Raw genomic sequence first — 23,723 nt, 5'->3', positions numbered from 1 at the left:
TTGCCCTGTGTGTAGTCATTCAGTGTGTGTAGGCTACTCCAGCAACATCATTAGCATTTCTCTCTGACAAGAGTGGGCATGTGAAAGGAATCACACAGAAAACAGGAAACAAGAAAGAAACCGAAAGTTCCGTTGAGTTTATATCAGTTTAATTCAGTTCTCTCTACAAGTTGTGTGGTTGGAGGGACCTCCGGGGGGGATTTTATGTGGTTTTGTATGTGTTCTTTTTCGAATGGGAAATCTTAATAACTTTCCAACCTGTCACCATTTATACACAAACAACCATGACGATGTTTTCACGTGTAAAGCGTGAAAACTCATAGGTCACGTTCTTTTTTTTTTGTTTTCTTTTACACATTTACACATTGTGTTTATTTAATGTCATCTTGCTGTTAAAATAGATTTTTACCTTAGAAGAATACCTTATATTAATATATCAATTTACCGTAGCCTATATTTAAAGAGCAAAGGGAGTTAATGTTCCACAGGAGATAAAGTGCCACTATGTAACTTTTCTTTATTGACTAAAATGTAATTTTGTCCAATCTGTATGGTAGAGTATGTTGATACAATATAACTTATACTCTTGGGGTGGTTGTATTTTGTCTCCCCGCTCTTCTATTTTATCGACCTTTACATCGTGTCAAAGGTCATGTCTCGGCCTGGACGGTTGGCGTAACCGTGTGGGTACCTAGGCTGGTAATTCAGCCTGGCTGAGTGTCGAGGGTTCGTTTCCGGATCTCGACGACCTTCGCTGTGTGTCAACCCCCCCCATCTCTCTACACCATGGGGTCTTCAACCTTTTCAGGCCAAGGACCCACTAGCTGAGAGAGAGATGAAGCAGGGACCCCCGGGCCCACTACATATTGTATGAAGTTGTGTTGCAGATTAAACCTTTTCATAGATTTCATCAGTGTTGTGTGAACCGATGTTTTTTGTTCATTTCACTTATTAACCCTCAATACTTGGTCATCTTGATCGTTGGCTCTGTACTTGATCTACTTTTTTTTCCCCCTCTACACCGAAAATAGCCGATCTACAAGCTCACAACACCTCGCAGCACGAGGCGTTGTGAGGTTGTAGATCGGCTATTTTCGGCTAATGTTCCCCACAGAATATGGATTTTATGGTTGAAGTGGTTGATGTAAAAACAAACCAAAAAAAATCCTATCACACAAAGATTTTGTGGCCCCCCTGCAGTAACTCTGAGGACCCCCTAGGGGTCCCAGACCCCCTGTTGAAGACCACTGCAGTCAACACATTTGCTGTCAGCCTACTGTCCTGTCAAATAAAGGCATAAATAAATAATAATAAATAAAATATATAAATAAAAAATAATAAATCTTTAAAAAAAAAAAGGTCATGTCTCACCTATAGACACAGGATCTGACATGAATTTTGACCTGATAGTCAAGATTCAATTTATCCCCTGATCAAGCAGACCAGGCTCTATTAGCTCAATGGTAAAAAATGTCAGCACATGCGCAGGAAACCTGGGGTTCAAATCCAGGGTAGAAGAGGAAAGTTATATAGTGCTGCTTTAATATGTATTGACATATTAGTAGCAGTTCATTTGAAGCCGATTAAACACTGTGACCATCAGTCAGAGTAATCACATTTGATGAATATTTAATGCTGAAGCCAAATGTATTACCCCATTGTTTAAAATGACTCTATTACCCTCTACAAGGTTACACTATTGTGAGCTGAACTGAGTCTAACACTTGAACTTCCTAGCCCCCTCCTCTATTGTTATTGTCGCCTCTGGTGTATGTCATCAAGTGCTCAGAAGTAAAATACTCAAAGGTTGGAAGTAACTAAGTACATTTACTCACACTGCACTTATTTTGAGGTAGCCTACTTCTACTTTAATTAAGTATTTCAATTGTTTATACTTTATACTTCTACTCCACTAGCTTATACAGTGCTGGCTGGTGGGAATTTGGGGTGGGAGGGCTAAGAAAACCATTTTATTATAATACATGCTATCCATTAATCACCCTGTAGCAACAGCATCACAGATGCCAGATACCAATTTACTCCACTGCAGTTATTCAAAGCTGCTATAAATAAGCTTTAGTTTATAGTTGCTTGCAGGTTTAGATTATGAATACAAAACATACATTACTATTTCTACACTGATTTTATAAAAGGTAGTGTAAGTGATTTGTTTTGGTTTTTATTAAAGAGTTAAAGCTCTCTATCTATTCTGATAGTAATCATTGCCATACAGTGTTTGTCCACGTTTCTCCAGCTCTCAGTTTAATTGCCTACATAGAAAATACATTTTCAGGTGCATGGGTTGCCAATTTTATCCAATCAGGAAAGTACAAGCTACCCATTAAATCAGCTTAATTTTTGTAGTGATCCAGTTTCAGTTTTGTCTGCTCATTTCTTTGTGTCATCAGTTCCAATTTCACTTTTTTTAAAATCCTTGTATCAAATTGGTTCTCAAAGTGTGTGTGTGTGTGTGTGGGGGGGGGGGGGTACCAGGTGGTCCCCAACTAAATGTGTTAATATATAGCGTCACAATCATTTTAACCACTTTGAGGTTGTATATCTGTTATGTTTGAATAGCCAACACATAAAATCTGTTGTGTAAAAAATAGCCGATATACAAGCTCACTGTGCTATGAACTTGTAGATCTGCTATTTTGGAGAAATCGTGAAGATTTGGGAAAATAAGATATATGTCCTATATGTTAGTTTGAGCTTGAGAATCACCGCTGTATCCTTACTGCATGAGTTCTTCTGATGTGTGAAAATGAATATTGTAGTACGCGCGACACCGTCCTACGGCGAAGTTACAACTTAAAGTACTGCACTGTCGCTTTAAGAGAACGCGAGGTCGCTTTAAGAGAACGCTGTCGCTTTAAGAGAACGCGCCCTTGGCATTTAAACGCTGTCTCATTGATCCTCTGCGTCACTGACTCACTACAACTGTCTACACACACACACACACACACACACACACTCACACACATGCTGGACGGAGTTTACATTCACAGCACGGACCTACCTAAGAAAGACACAACACACACACATTAACACACAACACACACACATTGTAAGGGCAGGGTGACGGCACACACAATGGCGTCTGTGAGTGTGGTGGGTCCAGCTCCAGGTCCAGGTCCACACAGAGCCGGTTCAGAACCTTTCTTCAGCGGGAGGAAGAAAACCTCCAGCCGGGAGAAGAAGATGATGTTCAGGAAGAACTCCTCCTCCTCTACCACCTCCTCTACCACCACTTCCACAGAGCTACCAGGAGGAGCAGCTCCTCCGGAGGAGAAGAACAACCACCAGAACCCGCTCTCTGTCACGTCTCCTCCCGGAGGAGGAGGGATGCCCGGGAGAAGCAGCAGAAGCACCGGGGACTCGGCTCTGCCTCTGCCCGCTCATGCGCCACGTAGCGCGGCCGCGCAGGGCGCGGAGGACCGCTGCTGCAGCACCGTGACCGGCGGGTCCGGGTCCAGGGGGTCCGGGAGGGGGTCCGCGGGGGGAGACTCAGACTGCAACAGCAACCACTTCGACTGCCCTGACTCCAACCTGAACACAGGAGGAGTTCGGACCACCAGGACTTCTTCACTGAAGGGGAAAGCGGTGACCAATGTCACCACCATGCCAAGTGCCCAGAGTGCCAACAATGGGCATAACAAAGCCAACGGGTGGCACCACCACACGTTCCCTCAGGTCACCGCTAGTAACGGCCAGCGGGGTGCCGGTGGCACTGGTGGCACCAGCAGTGCCACTCCCGTCGTTGTTGGGACAGCAGTGGTGGGCGTGGGTGGTGGTGGCAGCAGACTCACGCAGGGCAGGACCGGGGTGGTCCGGTACGCCCGGTCCGAGCGACCCCGGCTGGAGGCCTGGTCCATATTCCCAGCAGGACTGGCACTGGTGCAGGACGACGGCTGCGGGTGCGAGCCCGACCCGCGGGTTCCGGCCGAGAGCGGCGAGGGACACCGGTTCGATCCCAAGCCTGTGACGCTGCCGCTGGTGGAGGACTGGTGCGACGGGTGCAGCCGCCAGATCACCTCACATGTGGCTCTGAAGTGTCGAAGTAAGTCTATCTACTTGGATCATGTTATATTATAGCCTATTGTTGTTGCACTGGGTCTGAATGTGGGGTTCCGCACCCGGGATCATTAGCCAGGGCCAGGGGTCCAAATTGGACCTTTATGGGTCTGTAACTCTGAGAGTGGACAAATGGATTGATTGATGGATTGAATACACAGGGAAGTACAGTTCAATAAAGGTCTAAGAGGATTTTAAACGCAAGAAAGCACACTGCTGGCTTGTTTCCATTGGGTCCTTTTGTACTCAATTCATCGCACTGGTTCTGATGAACGTGGGGTTCCGCGGACCCGGGGAAATCACCAGCCAGGGCTACAAATTGGACCGTTATGCCAGTCTGTAACTCTGAGAGTGGACAAATGGAACCAATTGGACCCATTACGGGTCCATTTGGTTCCATTTGTCCACTCTCAGAGTAACATGAACACCATGGATTTTAAGGTGTGTAGCCTACTGGAGGTCAAAGAGATAGAAAATTGGTTAGCCTTGGATTGATTGAATATACTTTTATGAACAGTTTGCAAAGACAAAGCACAGGGAAGCACAGTTCAATACAAGGCTCTGTCTGTTAAGAGGATTTTAAACCCCAAGAAAGCACTATGCTGGCTTGTTTCCATTGGGGTCTTTTGTACTCAATTCATAGAAAAATGAATGATCAAGACCATCATAGATGTATTTTAATCGAGTCTGACTTTTGCTTAGATACGAAAGTGAAAGGTAAAATACATCTATGATAGTCCTGGGTCCAAGGCTAGAAAATTGGTATTAAAAGGGGGGTCTACTCTGTGCCCTGGAGGCTAATAGGTATACTGGGAGTGTGGAAGTCCTTGAAATTAAAAGGGCTGCAGAATCACTGGCCCGTTTATTGCACTGAAGCAAAGCAGCATTTCCTTTCCTTTCCCCTCCTGTCCTCTGTGTGTCTCAATGCTAAGGGGTGATCAGTGTAATTACAGCTCTGCTGATGATGACAGAGAGAGAGAGAGAGAGGAGTCATCATCTTACACAGTGACAGTGATTTGTTTTCCTGCATCCTAGAAGAACTGCAAAATAACTCTCTGCCTGTTATTGTGTGTACTATACTTCCATTCCTTCTTTGTGTGTTTCTTCCTTTGTTCCAAATATCCCAGCCAGGGGTGGATGGACAATAATACTGTACATGTGTTGCAACATAATGGCCTGAAAGTAAGTGTGTGTGTGTGTGTGTGTGTGTGTGTGTGTGTGTGTGTGTGTGTGTGTGTGTGTGTGTGCGTGTGCGTGTGCGAGTAAAGGACAGAGTGTAATACAGCATCACAATAATTTCAACCACTTTATCCATTTATACCATGGCTATTCAACAATAGCAGATCTACAAGCTCGCAGTGCGTCACTTCGTGCCGCACTGCGAGCTTGTACATCTACTAATTTAGAAAATATTTGAAACATATCTAAAAGAAGATTTTTCTTTTTAACATAAATGTTCTCTTCTGTGGGTCTCCTGACACAAAAACCCTTTCAGATGGGGCTCTCTGGCATAATATACAGATCAATTTGGGAGTCCTTGACTTGGAAAAGCTTGAGGAAAGGTTAGAGCGTGAGTGCGTGACATTCATTGGGCTCCTCCAGTGGTGATGGAGCCAAAAAGCCTTCCTATGAAACCACATTATCTGGTCCTGCCAGCACCATCACCTCCCAGTGTCTCTGTGTCTCACACTGATTTAAAGCCTGAGCTTCAAGCCAGTCCTCTGTCTGAAACACACGTGTGTGTGTGTGTGTGTGTGTGTGTGTGTGTGTGTGTGTGTGTGTGTGTGTGTGTGTGTGTGTGTGTGTGTGTGTGTGTGTGTGTGTGTGTGTGTGTGTGTGTGTGTGTGTGTGTGTGTGTGTGTGTGTGTGTGTGTCAGGACAGATTTACAGTACAGATATAACTTAAATCCTAACAGCTTGGCCTCAGCCCCATAGTATCTGAAAGAGTCAACATGTGGTGTCATGTGTTTAAAGCACTGGTTCTCTCAAAGTGGGGTCCCTCCACGAGAGGGTTCCAGGGGGTCCCGTGTAGCAAAAGAGAGAGATGAAGCAGGAGCCAGGGACCCCCACCCACCCCAGACCCCACTACGACATTTGACCACTTAAAACCTCAATACTTTGTAAACTTCACAGTTGGCTCTGTACTTGGTCTGCTCTTTTTCCCCCCTCTACACCAAACCTCTTTGCCAAAAATTAGCCAATCTACAAGCTCAGAACGCGGTAGCAGACGCGTCACAGGCGCGTTCATGAAAATGAAAAATCAGAACCTCCAGCTTTAATGAAAGTATTCCAGCAGACCACGTACCGCGGCGCGGTCGATGCGGCACTATACTCTTACGGGCGTCCCTGACACAGTGACACACACACATGTTTTTGAGCCGTGTGTTCCACAGCCAAATAGATATTGATTTTTAGCTTCATGAAAACGTTTGAGAACCAACCACTGGCTTTAATTAAACTATTCCAAACTGTGCAAAAGGTGTAAGACCTGGTGCACCGATGGCTCAGGAAAAAAAGATTGCTTTGTGTATATTTTTCATTTGGATCTTAAATTCTTTGTGATGATGACCTACTTTACAACAATAAGGGTCAAAAATGGAGCGCTGCATACAGTAATTCTATGCATTAGCTAGTGTAAATGTAGGCCTATACAGCAGCTAATGCAGTATCGACTGTCGTATGTCTTTGTGTTCATGTTCTGCAGCCACGTGTTCTCGTTATCTCACACACCCACATAGTGGCCTGTAAAAGAGAGAGAGAGCTGCTGAAAAACGGTGATAAGATACACGATACTGCCCACCTGCACTGTTATGTTTGTGGGACGCGGAGAGGAGACGAGGTCGGACCGAGTCAGTTTGACCCGACTGTTGTCTGTTCAATGTGTGTTTGTTTGTTCTGGCTGAAGATGCACAGTCAGACACTTTCTCTTATAGTGCTGCTGGAAACATTAACTCATTTAGACCCGGGGGGAAGGAATCTGTGTAATTTTTTAGGTTTCTTTGGCTATTCAAAAATAGCAGATCTACAAGCTCATAGCGCGGCACCGAGTGCCACGCTACAAGCTTGTAGATCTGCTATTTATTTTTAAATCGTGAAAATGTGCACAAATCTTTGAATATATATAGATATATATATATTTTTTTAAAGCGAACATTTTTAACTCGCTTCTTTGCTTCTGGGGACAGGCAAATGTCTTCTAAATCCTAACAGTTTTTTTTTGAAAAATGTATGTTTCTATATCAGTGGTTCATGTCAAGGACCCCCAGAATTATATGTATTCGGCCGCGGACCCCCATCTCAAAATATTTTGTTCCAGGGTGGACCCCACCCCCATGAAGCAAAGATTTGAGTTAAAAACATAAATTTCAAGATTTTTCAAAAACAGCAGATCTACAAGCTCATATGAGCTTATTATCTGCTATTTTTGAAAAGCCCAAAGAAATCTTAAAAATGACACAGATGCGTTCCCGCTCTCAATGGGTTAAGCTGCTAGCCCGCAGTGTGTGTGCGCGCTCGCGTGCGTGTGTGGGTGTGTGTGTCTTTGTTAGTGCCTTATGCTTGTGTTCTTATGTGTCTCCATGCGTCTCCGTGCACATGCACTCCTCTGTGTGTGTGTGTGTGTGTGTGTGTGTGTGTGTGTGTGTGTGTGTGTGTGTGTGTGTGTGTGTGTGTGTGTGTGTGTGTGTGTGTGTGTGTGTGTGTGTGTGTGTGTGTGTGTGTGTGTGTGTGTGTGTGTGTGTGTGTGTGTGTGTGTGTGTGTGAAAGAGAAAGAGAGTGAATGCTGAGCTGGCAGCGTGTCAGCAGAGCTCTGTCATGGGGAGGCTTCCACTGCAGAACACTGCTGCTGCTGCAGGATGATAAAACCAAGGAAGGGAGGGATGGAAAGTAAAAGAAAAAGGACGAGATGTGAAGAACATGGCAGACAAAGAAAGATCAGGAACATTATATAGCAAACAGACAGACAAAGAAGATCAGGAAGAGAGAGAGAGAGACTGGTGTGTGTGGAGGAAATGGAAAGAGAGAGACAGAGAGCGAAAGAGGAAGGATTATTATTATTATAAGTAGCTACGACAAAGCACCAGAAAATATTAGAATCCGGCAAACTGGAGTTATAGAGTATAAAGCATGATGGAAACGAGGGCTCGCCCGGGGGAGAGGGAGAGAGATTGTCCAATACTGCAGGGACGTCTAATTTAACCCATTAAGACCAGGAAAGCATGTCATTTTAGATTTGAGCTATATATATATATATTTAGCAACATACGTTTTTCAGACAACTCTCAACTCTTACTGTAGGAGTGGTTTAGAACAGTGGTTCTCAAACTTTTTCATGTCAAGTACCCCCCAGACTGACACTTATTAGCCCGTGGACCCCCATTTGAAAAAGATAAGCCAGGGACCCCCCATTAGAGAAGATTTGTACGGCTCTAGCAGTGATTCTCAACCATTTTAATTTCAAGGACCCCCAGTTTGACATGCATTAGGATACAGACCCCCATTTAATGGCATGTCTATCTCTGGGACCCCAATTTATATTGTAAAATCAATGTTAATTTAACTCTGAGAGTGTACAAATGGAACCAAATGGACCCGTTAGGGTCCATTTGGTTCCATTTGTACGCTTTCAGAGTTACAGACCCATAAGGGTCCATTTGGTTCCTATCCATCATTTAGCTGGGGACCCCCTGGAACCCCCTCAAGTACCCCTGGGGGCCCCCGGACCCCACTTTGAGAACCATTGGTTTAGAATAGTGGTTCTCAAAAATAGCAGATAAGTGCCCCGGACAGCTGGCGTAGCGGTCCGGGCACCTAGACTGCTAATGCAGCCTGACAGCGTGACGCGGGTTCGAATCCCGATCCCGACGACCTTTTCTGCCTGTCACTCCCCATCTCTCTCTCTGCCCATGTCCTGTCAGTCTACTGTATTCTATCAAATAAACGCAGAAAAAAAGACCCAAAAATAATATTGGCACAAAGTGACACACTGTGAGCTTATACATCTGCTATTAAAAAAATTATAATAATAATCTTGAAAGTGTAATAATCGTGAAAAATGTTGATCAATTTTGAATTTCTTAACATAAATCTTCTCCTGTGGTGGTCCCTGGCACTAAACCTTTTCAGATGGGGGTCCGTGGGGCCAAGTACATATACATTTGGGGGTCCTTGACATGGAAAAAGTTTGAGAACCACTGCTATAGAGTATAAGCATGATAGAAACGAGGGATTGGCCAGGGAAGAGAGAGAGAGGGAGAGAGAGGGAGAGATTGTCCAATACCGCAGGGCGGTCTAATTTAATGTGCTATCATCAGCAGGAACTCAGCTGAGTGAGAAAAGTGATTAATGGAGCGCTTACTGTACTACGCACATGCATGTCCACACACACACACATGCACTTTTAGCAGTCACGTTTCCCCTCAGGACCCTCGGCAGAAGGTCATGGAGGTAGAGTGAGCCTTTCTCTGTGTGGAGGGATGAATACCATTAGCTGAAACCTTTAGCAGGTTTATACTACGAGAGCAGTGTTGGATCTCTATATGGGGTCCGACCTTGGGGGGTTGGGGGTTACCGGCTAAATGATCGATGGTTAGTAACCAAATGGACCCTTACAGGTCTTTAACTCAGAGTGTAGTACATCCACTCTTTGTGACGACCACGAAGAGTGTGGTGACATCTGACATGCAGTCCAAATATATTTTCTTTTGGGGGGGCCGCGGCCTGAAAAGTTTGAGAACCTTTACTGTGCTGTTAGTAGTGAGTGTGGCGTACAGTTAGCGGGGTCCGGTCAGGCGGTCGGTCACCCAGAGAGGAGGTAAGGAGGAGGGCTCTTTTGAGTTTTTCGGGGTATTTTGGGTTGGGGCGCAACAACCAAAGCTCTGCTCAAATAGAAGAGCCGCGGGCCGCGGGGTTCACGGATCATAGCTGAAATAACACACCAGCACACACACGCACACGCACACGCACACACGCACACACACGCACACTCACGCACACGCTTCTTAAACTTCCTGCCGTTCAACTACACCCTGCAAATGACAGGGAGTGCGAGACGGAGGCTTTTGCAACCATAAACAACCCCCCCCCCCCACCCCCCCACACACACACACACACCACACCACACCACCCCCCCAGTTCTCTCTTGTCTTTCTCTTGTTCTATCCCTCCCTCCCTCTCTCTCTCCTCCCGTCTGTAATTTATCACGGTCGGTGTCTTTGCATCCACGCTGCCAGCATTGTTGGATATAGGATAGCCTGTCAGTGTGCTATAGAAAGAACCCTGGTTCCCCCGGGAGGGACGGTGTGGTTGCAGGGTTTAGCGTTGTGATGTGGCGTTGTTGAGCCTCCGCGCTGGAATCTCTGGCTCGAGCCAAAAGCCTTCTCTTAACTCTCTTAAGTCTCATTTAAGACATCATCGAACGGCCACCGTGTCACTCTGTGATTTACTGGATTTCACACTGAAAGAAACTGTTTTTTTTCCAGAGATTTTGTTTTCAGAGATTTTTGTATTTAACAACTCTCTCACTGCCAGACTTATTTCTGGCCGAGTTTGCCCACTGCCAGCGATTTTTTTGATTTTCTTACCTTTTTCAAGTAGTCACAGCATATTTATTTCCATTATGATCGATCCCCTGATGATTGCTAATCACTGAGGGTTATACTGTTTGGTTTCACAAATGTCAACGAGGTCATCGCGACCTCGTTGGCATTAATTGTCTGCCTTTGAAAATAACATGTCTGGGCCAAAAATACGTAGTAAAAAAAGTGCTCAGGAGCCGAGATACAGCCCTTTTCAGTAATAAGTTAAACAAGAAGTGAATGGAGCAGCAAATCTTCGGATCACGATATCTTGGGTTCTAAAATAAAAAAAACAACATTTTTTTCAATTTTTTTTGTAAAAAAAACAAAAAAACTTGTGATAACTCGTTCTTGGCAGCCAGCCAGGGCATTCAGAAAAATACTTGTGATAACCTGTTCTTGGCAGCCAGAGAGTTAATTTCATGAAGTAAAATTAATCTGTTTGTTAAGTTCCTTGCTGTGAAGTCCCCTTGTTCTTCTCGTTGAATCACTTCTTCTTCAAGCAACACACGTTTACATGTGCAAAGGAGTGGGTGAAATCATTTTCTGTTCAAGCTCCCCAACGATTAATATAGTCATAAGAATGGAGTAGAAACAAAGGAAAAAGTTGGATAAAGGCATGGGGACAACAATAGATAAATATTATTATGAGGTGCATGCTCAAAAGAAATAAAAATTAGGCCGAATATCACAGCCTCTTGTGCCAAGAGACATCATGTAGCAGCAGATATCAAGTATCATTTAAGTGTATATATACTGTAACATAAGTGATAGCGCCAGACAGTGCAACAGCAGTGGAGTGTTATTCATAGTCATGTACAATTTTGGCATTTAGGCCAGACAGACAACAAGTGTGAGATCAGAATAAGCAGAGTAAGCATGAAGTCTAGAGTCTAGACACTAAACAAGGTAAATAGTTACATAAGTAGAGTGCAGACTGAGAGAACAATGTTGTGCCTCAGACACTATAGGATACCAGGTAGGCCTGTCACAATTATTACATAATCATCTAAACGCAAATCAAAATTATTCAACATTTTTCAAACGCTTTAAAGATTTTTCTAAAATGTTCAAAAATAGCAGATGTACAAGCTTGCAGCGCGGCACGAAGTGACGTGCTGTGAGCTTGTATATCTGCTATTTTTGAATAGTCAACGTTTAAATCGGGCTAAAGGTTGGATCATCATGTCTTGAAGGCGTGGCAGTGCCATCATGCCTTCGGGTGCATACTGCATACATGTACTGTTCCCACGGGGGGTTAGACGAGGCTGTATGACAGAGACGTGGTGTCACTCCAACCATTCACATACATGTACTGTATGTCTATGTACATCTTGTGCCTGTACTGTATGTCAGGCCTGAGGGCATAATGTATAATAAGACCTGTCTGGTACTGTCTAAATGTGTGTCAGACCAGATGGTCTACTATATTAGCTCTCCTTACTGTACTTACTGTACTGTATGTCTGTCTCACTGTCACTAATCTGTCTCATTTAGGGAAACCATCTCATCATTATTATTAATAGTCTGTTACTCTTCACTCTTTATCTCCTATCACTTCCCATTAGAGACACAATTATCGATAATCTTTTCAATTGATCAAATCATTTAGAAGCACATTTTTTTTGTATATATTATTATCTATAACCAGTTGATGTGAAAAATGTATGTGAATTCATGTGAAACAAATAGAGGGAGGGGTGGGGGAGGGAGGGCGCGGTAGCCTGCTAATCCCAGCCGCCGCGTGCGTCTCCTCCTGCCGCGGGATTAAGTTTTGCGGGTTTGTCACGGAGTCTGGATTACAGACAGACTGGAAAGCACAGAGTCAGACGTCAGATTAATAATTAATTAAATCTCTCAGAGAATCATGCTGTCTAGGGTCAAGGGACCACCATGCCGTCTAGGGACCACCATGCCGTCTAGGGACCACCATGCTGTCTAGGGACCACCATGCCGTCTAGGGACCACCATGCCGTCTAGGGACCACCATGCTGTCTAGGGACCACCATGTGTCAGAGAGACACTTGTGAGTCGCGAGGCTCTCTGTTTTATTGAGTGATCAAATCAAAGCTTTATCACAAGCTGTACTCCTGTATGTGACAGAGAAAATGTGATATTATGGATCTATGCTGCCGAACAGAAAAACATGAATGACAAGGTCACAGCAGCTCTGAGGAACATTTAGGGGTGCGTGCGTGCGTGCGTGCGTGCGTGCGTGCGTGCGTGCGTGCATGCGTGAGTGCGTGCGTGCGTGCGTGCGTGCCTGCTTGCATGTCTGTCTGTCTGTCTGTCTGTCGGTACGTCTGTCGGTACGTACTGTGATATTATATTGGTCTTGCATATCGTCGCTATAACCTTTTTTGATAAATTAATTATATTGATAATTCGTTTTTTTACAACATAGTTTTTTAAATAGTACAGTATTGTGCAAAAGTTACAAAAATAACTGTAAAAAAAAAAAGGTTCAATCTTTTCAAAAGGATTTGTGGCCCAAATCAGGGACACGCCCCCAGGTTGAAAGTGGTTCAGTGTGTCTGTGGGTCTCATAAATATTTAACCAATGAACAGTATTAACAACAGCCTCTGACTAAATATTAAATACACTGGATCCAATGGGAATACGTGTTCTTTTTTCCTTTTCCTGAAAAGTGTAACAGTTTTGGGCGGATACAAGGTTTCAGTCCCAACAGTGACAATATGTCGCGTTTCGAGGTTGTGGATCTGCTGCTTTTGATGCTTTTGTGTGACGCTCTCTAGTACAGGGGTCTTCAACAGGGGGTCCGGGACCCCTAGGGGGTCCTCAGAGTGACTACAGTGGGGCTGCCAAATCTTTGTGTGATAACCTTAGCACCCTAGCATCCCTATACTGAGGAGAACTTTAGCCGATCTACAAGCCGATCTACAAGCTCCGATCTACAAGCTCACAACGCCTCGCTCTGCGAGGCGTTGTGAGCTTGTAGATCGGCTATATTCGGCTAAAGTGATTTGGTGTAGAGGGAAAAGGGAGCAAACCAACTAAACTACAGAGCCAAAGTTTAAGTCGTTAAATGTCTGAAATAAACAAAAAAACATTCATTTACACAACACTCAGTGAAGCTCTCTATGAAAAAGTTTAATCTGCAACGCAATTTTGTAGTGGGGGTCCCTGCTTCGTCTCTATCTCAGCTAAGGGGTCCTTGGCCTGAATAACTTTGAAGACCCCTGCACTAGTATGATCAAGGAGAGCGTTAATTTACGAAAAAACACAACAGTTTCTGCCCCGACAGCAACAATATGAGCCTGTCAGAACCATGTAGACAAGGTGAATGCTCCAGAGGTCAGAGGAATGGAACTGTTCCTCCTGGCGTACGTTTTGCAAACATTCAGCAGCACGGTGCTGACGACCTCTGTTTAAATGACCCCTGCCAGCTGCCATAGAGTCTGATGATGTTGTGGACTCAGCACTCAGATTAAACTAAGACAAACAGTGAGTTGTTAGGAGATAGATCTGTTATTATACTGTGTCATCTAGGACACTGGTTCTCAAACTTTTTCATGCGGTGATGTTTTTGTCGTTGCTGCAGACCCCAATATTTTTGTGTCAGGATCTTCCAAAAATAGCAGATCTACAAGCTCATAGCGTGGCACGTGCTATCTGCTATATTTTAATAGCCATGGTATAAAATATGGTTAAAGTGGTTAAAATGATTGTGATGACATATTAACTAGTGTTGATGGGGACCCCCTGGTACCCCCCCTAAGGACCCCAGGGGGTCCCCGGACCCCACTTTGAGAACCAATGATCTAGAGCTCTCTGTCTTTTTTTGTCTCTCTCTCTCTCTCTCTCTCTCTCTCTCTCTCTCTCTCTCTCTCTCTCTCTCTCTCTCTCTCTGTCGCCCCACCTCTCTCTGTCTTTTTCTGTCTGTCCCTCTCTGTCTCTCTGTGTCTCTCTCGATGTCACTCTCTGTCTGACAGTTTCTCTCTCTATCTCTCTGTCTTTTTCTGTGTGTGTGTGTCTCTCTCTGTCTCTCTATCTCTCTGTGTCTCTCTCGCTGTCGCTCTCTGTCTGACAGTCTCTCTCTCTCTCTCTCTCCCTCCCACTTGGGGTCGTGCGCTGGTCACTGCACCCACTGGAGAAAACACACACACACACACACACACACACACACACACACACACACACACACACACACACACACACACACACACACACACACACACACACACACACACACACACACACACACACACACACACACACACACACTACACAGGCCGCAGACCTTCACAGTTACACACCGTTAAACTCACCATGCCCTAAAGGCATTCCTGTAGAATGTTATTATTCTTTGAACCCAGTGTGTCCTTCATATATATATATATATACACACCAATTTATTCTACCCCCCCCCCCCCCCCCCACCCTCAGTCCATACAGTACAGGCCTTGTGTCCCATATGAACCTCCTCAGCAGAGGTTGGTTCCACAGACCTTCTCATTCACTCCATTCACATGGTCTGCTGTAGAGACAGAGAACCAGGGGAGTACAACCCTGTTAAATGATTCAAAACCTCTTCTGAATTATCATTCATACTTTTGAGTATGAATGAATAGTACAGTTCTAACACACTGTGTGTGTGTGTGTGTGTGTGTGTGTGTGTGTGTGTGTGTGTGTGTGTGTGTGTGTGTGTGTGTGTGTGTGTGTGTGTGTGTGTGTGTGTGTGTGTGTGTGTGTGTGTGTGTGTGTGTGTGTGTGTGTGTGTGTGTGTGTGTGTGCGCTCGCTCGCTTGTACTAGTATACCAGCGTTGATTTTGACATCAAATTCTGATGTAGTTATTGTCATAGTCTTTTGAATAAAATTCTGTTTAGTTTTAGTCATCTGAAATGTTTTAGTCTAGTTTTAGCCAATTAAATATACAGTTGATTTAGTCGACTAAAATACATTTTGGTGGGCCGTGATGGCGTCGTAATGGCTGATTTTCACTTAGCTGCATGCCGAAAATAGCCGATCTACAAGCTCACAACGTGTCGCGCGCTGTGAGTGCGTGCGTGCCCGGAACTAATCTCACAAACCGCTGGAGCAATTTGCGCCAAATGTGTCGTGGACACTCACTGTCAGTATAGGCCAAAGAATTGCCTCCATGGATTTCTCACCTATACTTTTATTTTTAATATTCAACTTAAATCATACAATAGAAGTCAGTGGGGCTTGGATTGGGCTTAAACCTACAGTATAGCTCACATTTGGAGGGAACCTTATAATCCTGTGGTGGAGGGGATTCAGTTTTCAGCTTCACCCAGCTGATGGCTGCTCAGATGGTCAGGATGAGTGCTCAGGAGGAGAGCGTTTAGGGGTTAAGCGTCTTGCCAGTGTTGTGTTCTAGTTTTTTTCGGAAGGTATACGCTACGATACGATGCGCGTGGTCGTGGGTATACACTCTCGCGTTTTCAATGGATGAAACAGTTTTTGAAGGTATACGGTAGCGACGAAAAAAAATCTCAAGGTATACGCCGTACACAGCATCTGACGGTAGAACACACCACTGCGTCTTGCTCAGGGACACGTTGACACATGAGGCCAGGAGGTGAAACGGTGACCTTCTGATTACCAGACGGCCTCTGATTGATTGATTGATTTATTGACTACTTTATTAGTCATACATGTAAACATGTTGGTACAGTCAGACATTAAGGCTAAAAGGATAACATAAAAAAAAGTCCTGGGGACTTGTTTCCCTTGTGGTCCTACAGTATGTATTCAATTCATCAACATAGCATAAAAAATAAGACAATAATACATGTCATCAACAAATACAAAACACTATTATAACACTATTATCTCAAGCTCACAACGCGTCGCCATGCGACGCGTTGTGAGCTTGTAGATCGGCTATTTTCAAATGTATAAAATAGGGCTAAAGTGGTTAATGTGTAATGTTTTATAATATAATAATTTATATCTGCAAAGTAACTTGTAACTAAAGTTTTCAAATAATTGTACTGGAGTAAACGCACAATATTTGCCTCTGAGATGTGGTGGAGTAGAAGTAAAAGTATAGACAATTGGAAATAGTCCAGGAAAGTCAAAATTTTACTTAAGTACAGTACTTGAGTAAATGTACTTAGTTACTTTACACCACTGCTTTTGAGCAGTCCGCCATTGGGCTGGATAAGAAGATAGTGTCTGACCCCTCTCTCATGTACTATATCCTGAGTATAGGTTACTGCCGTCAGGTAGGAGGTATACGGGGCCCATGCATGGAGCTGTAACAGGTACAAATACTCCTTTGTCCCTCTGTCAATTACACTCCTCACCTCCTTTGAGGTGGTGCTAAAGTGTTGCTCTTGTTGCACTATATATGCTGGTTGGGGTGTTTATTTATTCATTATGCTGGAGGAGGGTGATGTATAGGCCTAAATGGGTTGTACGTGTCACTGTGTGCCTTTTTATTGTTTATTTTGTCTTGTACTGTATTGTATGTATTGTTTGCATTACATGTATTTGTTATGTATGCTCCTGGGCCGTGTGTCCAAGTACACATTTCTCCCAAGGGAGACAAAACAAAGTAACCTTGAACGTTGATTTTGTACAAAGGAGAAAAAGGAAAAAAGGTCGGCAGCAGTGTTGATTTCGTCGACTAAAACTATGACGAAAAGTGTTCGGCGACTACCTTTTTTCACTGACGAAAACTAAATAAAAACTAAGCTGTGATGACCAAAACTAAGACTAAATATATTGACAATTTCATCAACAAATAAAAACTAGACTAAAATGTTAGTGAGGGACTAGTGGAGAAGAGATCCAGTAGAACTAAAAGACAAGTCATTTTATGTTTGGTTGCGCTCGGGTGTTGCGCTCTGAAAATAGCAGATCTACAAGCTCACAACGCGTCGCGGCGCGTCGTGAGCTTGTAGATCGGCTATTTTCAGCATGCAACCAAGTGTAAAATCAGCCATTACGACGACATCAAGGCACCGCCGAAATACATTTTAGTCGACTAAATCAACTGTAGATTTAGTCGACTAAAATGTTATGATATTTAGACAACTTAACCTAATTGACTAAAATATGACTAAAACTAAATGGAATTTTATTTCAAAAGCTAAATCAAAATTTGCTGGCAAAATCAACACGGTTCGGCAGTGAATGACACCTCCTTTCTATGGGAAAAAAATCTTTTACCTCCCCTTATGCTAGATGTTTTTTCAGGCCTGTTTTGAAAGATGCTAATGATCCACATTGTTTAAGGGATGGTGTCAGGGCATTCCACACTTTGATGGCAGTGCAGTAGTAGTTTGTTCTATAACTGTGCGGTACCAGATCGTTGTTGTCGCTCCCTCTAGTGTTGTGGCCGTGGGTATCACTCACTTTGGAGAAACAGTTAGACAGGTACAGTATGAGGGTATTGAGGGCATTGACCGTCTGAGTATCTTAAATGCCAATCCCATTGTTATTGGGTTAACCCTGGCGACCCTGAGTCATTCCAGACTAGCACAATGTTTTGGAATTAGCCGGTGGGCGAGAAGTAGTCGAATCAGTTTTGTTTTTGGGAGGTCTGAAGCTTAGTTTTTAGTGACTTTGAGACATGCTTACAGTAGTAGCTTAGTATCCACTAAGCTACGGCCGCCCACAATTTTCGATAACAACGGAAATAACTCATAAAAGCTGAGTGCGTGTGCCTTTTATCGCCAAAATGGCGTAGATCTGTAAGCGCTATAGTTTTGCAAACAACACAATGCCTCTCAGCACAAATCCAATCATGCAAAGAGCAGAAAAAACTGAGACACAGATGAATGCGAAAAGCTGTTCCAACAATTATGGAAAATAATTGCAATTATCTCAAATAATTGCAACCATGCAATAACTGTGAAAAGCTTAATTATTAATTGTCACATGACATTGTTTGACCTTGATGGGCCTCTGGCTAATGCAGCGCAAAATCCGGAGTGTTTAGGGCAAAATCTCTACGCCAGGGGTCTTCAACAGGGGGTCCGGGACCCCTAGGGGGCCCTCAGAGATACTACAGGGGCTCCGCCAAATCTTTGTGTGATTTTGACATTAACCACTTCAACCCAGCATTCCTATTCTGAGGAGAACTTTAGCCAAAAAATAGCAGATCTACAAGCACTTGTAGATCGGCTATTTTCGGCAAAGAGGTTTGGTGTAGAGGGGAAGGAAAAAAAGCAGACCAAGTACAGAGTGCACGGTCAAGTTTACTTAGTATTGATGGTTTAAGTGGTCTATGAAGCTATCTATGAAAAAATATATGTTATACAATATAAAATGGAGGTCCCTGCTTCATCTGCTCTCTCTCAGCCAAGGGGTCCTGAAAAAAACGTTGAAGACCCCTGCTTTGTTGTTTATTGCAGTGCCAGTAAGTAGCAGATTGTGCAGAACAAGGTGATTATGTTTCAGTAGAACCGTGTGTGTGTGTGTGTGTGTGTGTGTGTGTGTGTGTGTGTGTGTGTGTGTGTGTGTGTGTGTGTGTGTGTGTGTGTGTGTGTGTGTGTGTGTGTGTGTGTGTGTGTGTGTGTGTGTGTGTGTGTGTGTGTGTGTGTGTGTGTGTGTGTGTGTGCGCGTGTGTGCGCACACCTGCGGTGATGAATGTCTGCTAGAACGGTGGGGAATCTCTAGTCAGGTTTATATTTAGAATAACGCCCTTGCCTGGGTGGATAGTGATACCAACCAGCAGGAGGACTGCAGAGATGGAGAAAGAGACTATATCCTTGTTGTTGTCGGGCAGAAAACTCTTATCGCCATATTTGAACTTTTTGTGTTTTTTTTGGGGGTAAATGAACACCCCTACTTGATCATACTACAACGTCACACAAAAGCATCAAAAGTAGTGATGCATTTCGAGCTTTCAAAATGCACTGAAATAAATCTCTATTGGTTGGTTATTCACCTGCAGAAATTAGTATCGGCCTCATGCATTCATACACACATACAGTACGCCTATGTTAGTGGTTCTCAAAGTGGGGTCCGGGGACCCCCAGGGGTCCTTGAGAGAGTTCCAGGGAGTCCCCAGCTAAATGATTGATAGTTAGGAACCAAATGGACCCTTATGGGTCTGTAACTCTGAGAGTGTACAAATGGTGTACACTCTCAGAGTTAAATTAACATTGATTTTACTATATAAATTGGGGTCCCAGAGATAGAAATGCCATTAAATGGGGGTCCGTAGCCCTAATGCACGTCAAACTGGAGGTTCTTGAAATGAAAATGGTTGAGAATCACTGCTAGAGCCGTAAAAAATCTTCTCTTATGGGGGTCCCTGTGGCATATCTTTTCAAATGGGGGTCTGCGGGCTAATAAGTGTCAAGTTGGGGGTCCTTGACATGGAAAAAGTTTGAGAACCACTGGCCTATATTACGTATACACACACACACACGCACACACACACACACGCCCATGCAGGCACAGATGCAAACTCACAGAATGGAAAGCTGTAGTTCTGAGTACAGTGGTGGGAGAAGGTGTGATTTCTTTTTTTCCCCTTCTTATTTTTAATAACTGTCATCAGCTTCCTCCCTATCATGGTTTTTGCAACATGATTATGTCACAAACGTGTGTGTGTGTGTGTGTGTGTGTGTGTGTGTGTGTGTGTGCGTGTGCGTCTGTACGAACTGTTCACTTGGAGAAGTAGGGCAGCATAAATCCCAGCAGCCCCTCTCTCTCTTTGACACAGTGCATATTAATAACCAACTGACAGTATCACCAACACCCTCTCTAACACACACACGCATGCGCACACACACACGCACGCACGCACGCACACACACACACACACACACACACACACACACACACACACACACACACACACACACACACACACACACACACACACACACACACACACACACACACACACACACACACACACACACACACACACACACACACACACACACACACACCTCCTGACACATGCACCCAAACGCACACACAAAAACACAGCCGGTGTGATGCACGTCATTTAGGCCAATACGATTTCTCAGCACCTCCTCGGAGCGACGAATGAAATGAATCACTTCCCATCAACCTGCTGGGCTGTGAGGAGGAGGAGGAGGAGGAGGAGGATTGATTCTCAAGGCTACCAAGGACAGAGAGGAGAGTGAGGCTGAGGCTATACAGGAAGTTAAGACGCGGCACTGCAGTTCTCTCTGTGACGCTGCTGCCCCTCTCTCTCTCTCTCTCTCTCCTCTGTACGGACAGATCTCTCTCTCTCGCTGCATGTCTGTCCTCAGACTCTGTGAGTGATGACATCTGTCCCTCAGGAAGGACCGAGGGACCGGAGGACAGGAGGACGGCGGAAGAAGAGAGGGACAGAGGAGGGACAGTGAGGAAGAGGAGAGGAGCGCGTTGGGTTTCCACGGTGTCGCGGTCTCTGTCTCTTTAAGCCTCGCTGTTTGTTGCTGCAGAGTGTGTGGGTGCTGCAGTGTAGACACAGAGCGAGAGAGAGAGAGAGAGAGAGAGAGAGGGAGAACGAGAGAGAGAGAGGATGGGGAAACATTTGACAGCGGCAGCCAGTGGAGCGAGTGAACCGCTCAACAAGAGGGGGGACGAATAGAGAGCCGACAGCTAGAGAGAGAGGGAGAGAGACAGAGAGAGAGGGTCGGGGGGCTTCATGTGCACAGGTTAAAGGGGAGAGAGAGAGAGAGAGGTCGAGAGACACAGGTGACAAACAGTAGGAGTTGTGTTGAAGTGAAGGGCTACAGGTGGAGGGGTGGCAGAGCGGGCGGAGAGGGGGCTGTTTGCTCGGAGCGTGGCACCGGTGGCAGAGTGGCTCCGCTGGGATGGCCGTGCGGGGGGAGGGCACCACTGGGGGGGCTGGCGCTGGGGCAGCCCCCAGCGGGACAACAACAGGGGGGGGGACAGGGGGGACAACAACAACCGGGGCAGGAGAGCCAGCAGCGCCAGCGAGAGCTACGCGCTCCGGACGGCGCCGGCCGGATGGTTGGGCCACCACCCCCACCACCACTCTCCCACCATGCCGCAGATAGCAGCGCCCCCTGGGGGTCGGAGGTCCGAGAAAGAGGAGGTGGAGGAGGAGGATGAGGAAGGCGGGGCGGCTGAGCCTGGCGGCGGCGTGTTCTTCAGCCAGGTGTGTCTGCGTCTGGAGGAGGGGGATGGAGGAGGCGATTCGGAGGAGAGCGAGGACGGGATGGCGGCGGCGAGCAGCGCCTGCTTCGGGCAGGCGGCCCGGCGGCTGGGCCGCCTGCTGAAGAGGCTGCCCAAGTCCCGCTCCTGGAGCGAGGGCCTCCGCATCCTCCGGAGGTCGTCCTCCAACGGATCGCTGCTCACTGCCTCAGCAGGTGAGGAGAGGAGTGGAAGAATGCATTAAGTAAAGAGGTGGCATTTTTAAGAGAAGAGGCATTCATTAATTGGTTATAAACACGTGGATATTAAATGCTTTCAAGATAGCAATTATGATGGAAAGAGTAGATGGGGAGAAGTGATGAATAGAGCTGGTTTGAATGACCCATTTCGGATGCTGTCAACGCACTGAATGGAACATTATCACGTTTTAATCTAATCTTTCAAGAACAGATCCATCGCTGCGCTTGAATCTGTCGGTAGCCGTGTTGAGAACCTATATGCACATTGGCTATAAAGTGGGCGTGCCATCAGATCAGGAAGCAGGCCGCGCTTTACCCAACTCAAATGTAGTGGGCGGGATTTACATGTGTGCGGCTCGTTCCCCACTGGAAACAAGCCGAAACTCATTTAACAATAGCGTCCTCGGAGCCGACAAAACCACAGAAAGTTACCGTGGTAACATTTTAACTTGCTCTTCCATCATAGAAACAAGTGGGCTTATAACCAAAACGATCCATGTTCTTTGGGAGAAGTGGTGTTAGTGTGATGGGTTCCCAGATTGCGTTTAATCAGACTGGTTGATTGGTAGGTGAGATACTGACCTACCGACGGGGCTCAGTAGAATAGAGTTATGTACCGACAGGGACAGAATCGTGAATCATATTTTGGGGTGAGCGTTTGCCCCCGACTTTCATCAACCCACAGAATAACGACAAAACTGTACACCTACTGAGCTCCGTCGGTAGGTCAGTATCTCACCTACTTAGACGGATCAATAGTCTGATTAAACGTGATAATTAAACGTGATAATGTCCCTTTCAGTGCATTGACAGCATCCGAAGCCGGTGGTTTGAATAGGACTGATGGCCATAGAGGGCTGGTTGTGGTCCAAATGATTTGGGTGTTGTGTGCACCTGTCTGTCTGTCTGTCTGTCTGTCTGTCTGTCTGTCTGTCTTCAATCAATGGCCTCAACCCCTGTAACTCTTTGTCTGTCTGTGTACCCCCTCCCTCTGTCTGTCCCCCCGTGTAGCCAATAGGGCTGATCTATCCTTTTGTGTGTGTGTGTGTGTGTGTGTGTGTGTGTGTGTGTGTGTGTGTGTGTGTGTGTGTGTGTGTGTGTGTGTGTGTGTGTGTGTGTGTGTGTGTGTGTGTGTGTGTGTGTGTGTGTGTGTGTGTGTGTGTGTGTGTGTGTGTGTGTGCTGGCCCTGTACCCATAATGCATTGTTCTTTTGTAGCCTCAGCATTTATGGCCTTTTGCTTTTTTACTCATCATGTGTTGACGTAGGCCAAATCATTAAAAGAGTGTGTGTGTGAGTGAACATGCATGTGTCCTCCTTATAGGCGCGTGCGTGCGCGCACGTGTGTGTGTGTAGATGGACGGTAAAGCAACAGACAGAACACTGACTCCAGCAAACAGGTCAGATAAAAGCTCTGGCAGACAAGTTTTTTTCCCCTTCTTTCTTTCTTCCGGCTATACCAGCACACACACACACACACACACACACACACACACACACACACACACACACACACACACACACACACACACACACACACACACACACACACACACACACACACACACACACACACATAAACAAACACACAGAGCCCTAAAGTCGTGTACATTAGTCCAAAGGGAATATCCTCGCGTTTGTAGATTCTAGGCTATTGATTTCCATCATATTTAGAGCAGGAATCCGAGACGGGAATGTGCTGCTGGAGGCTGGATTATTGCAGTAAAGCATCGATCTTTCCGTATGTGGGTTT

General features: G+C 45.3%; 1 protein-coding gene across 2 annotated transcripts in view; it reads left to right on the top strand.

Moving 5' to 3' along the window:
• The first annotated feature begins 2,975 nt into the window (after positions 1-2,975).
• Positions 2,976-23,723, top strand: part of LOC311049726 (ras association domain-containing protein 5-like) — a 78,124-nt gene continuing 57,376 nt past the window's right edge. For both annotated transcript variants that reach the window (XR_014601225.1, XM_084063528.1), the window contains exon 1: positions 2,976-4,060. Coding sequence is in view for 1 of the 2 variants with exons in the window: in XM_084063528.1 (XP_083919654.1) it covers positions 3,094-4,060 (967 nt within the window). In the remaining variant the exon portion in view is untranslated. The remainder of the gene's footprint in view (positions 4,061-23,723) is intronic.

This window comes from Gymnoscopelus microlampas (assembly GCF_963454915.1).
Source record: "Gymnoscopelus microlampas genome assembly, chromosome: 7".
Taxonomy (NCBI): domain Eukaryota; kingdom Metazoa; phylum Chordata; class Actinopteri; order Myctophiformes; family Myctophidae; genus Gymnoscopelus; species Gymnoscopelus microlampas.
The sequence above is the reverse complement of the archived record's forward strand: the minus strand, read 5'-3'. Positions and strand labels throughout refer to the sequence as shown.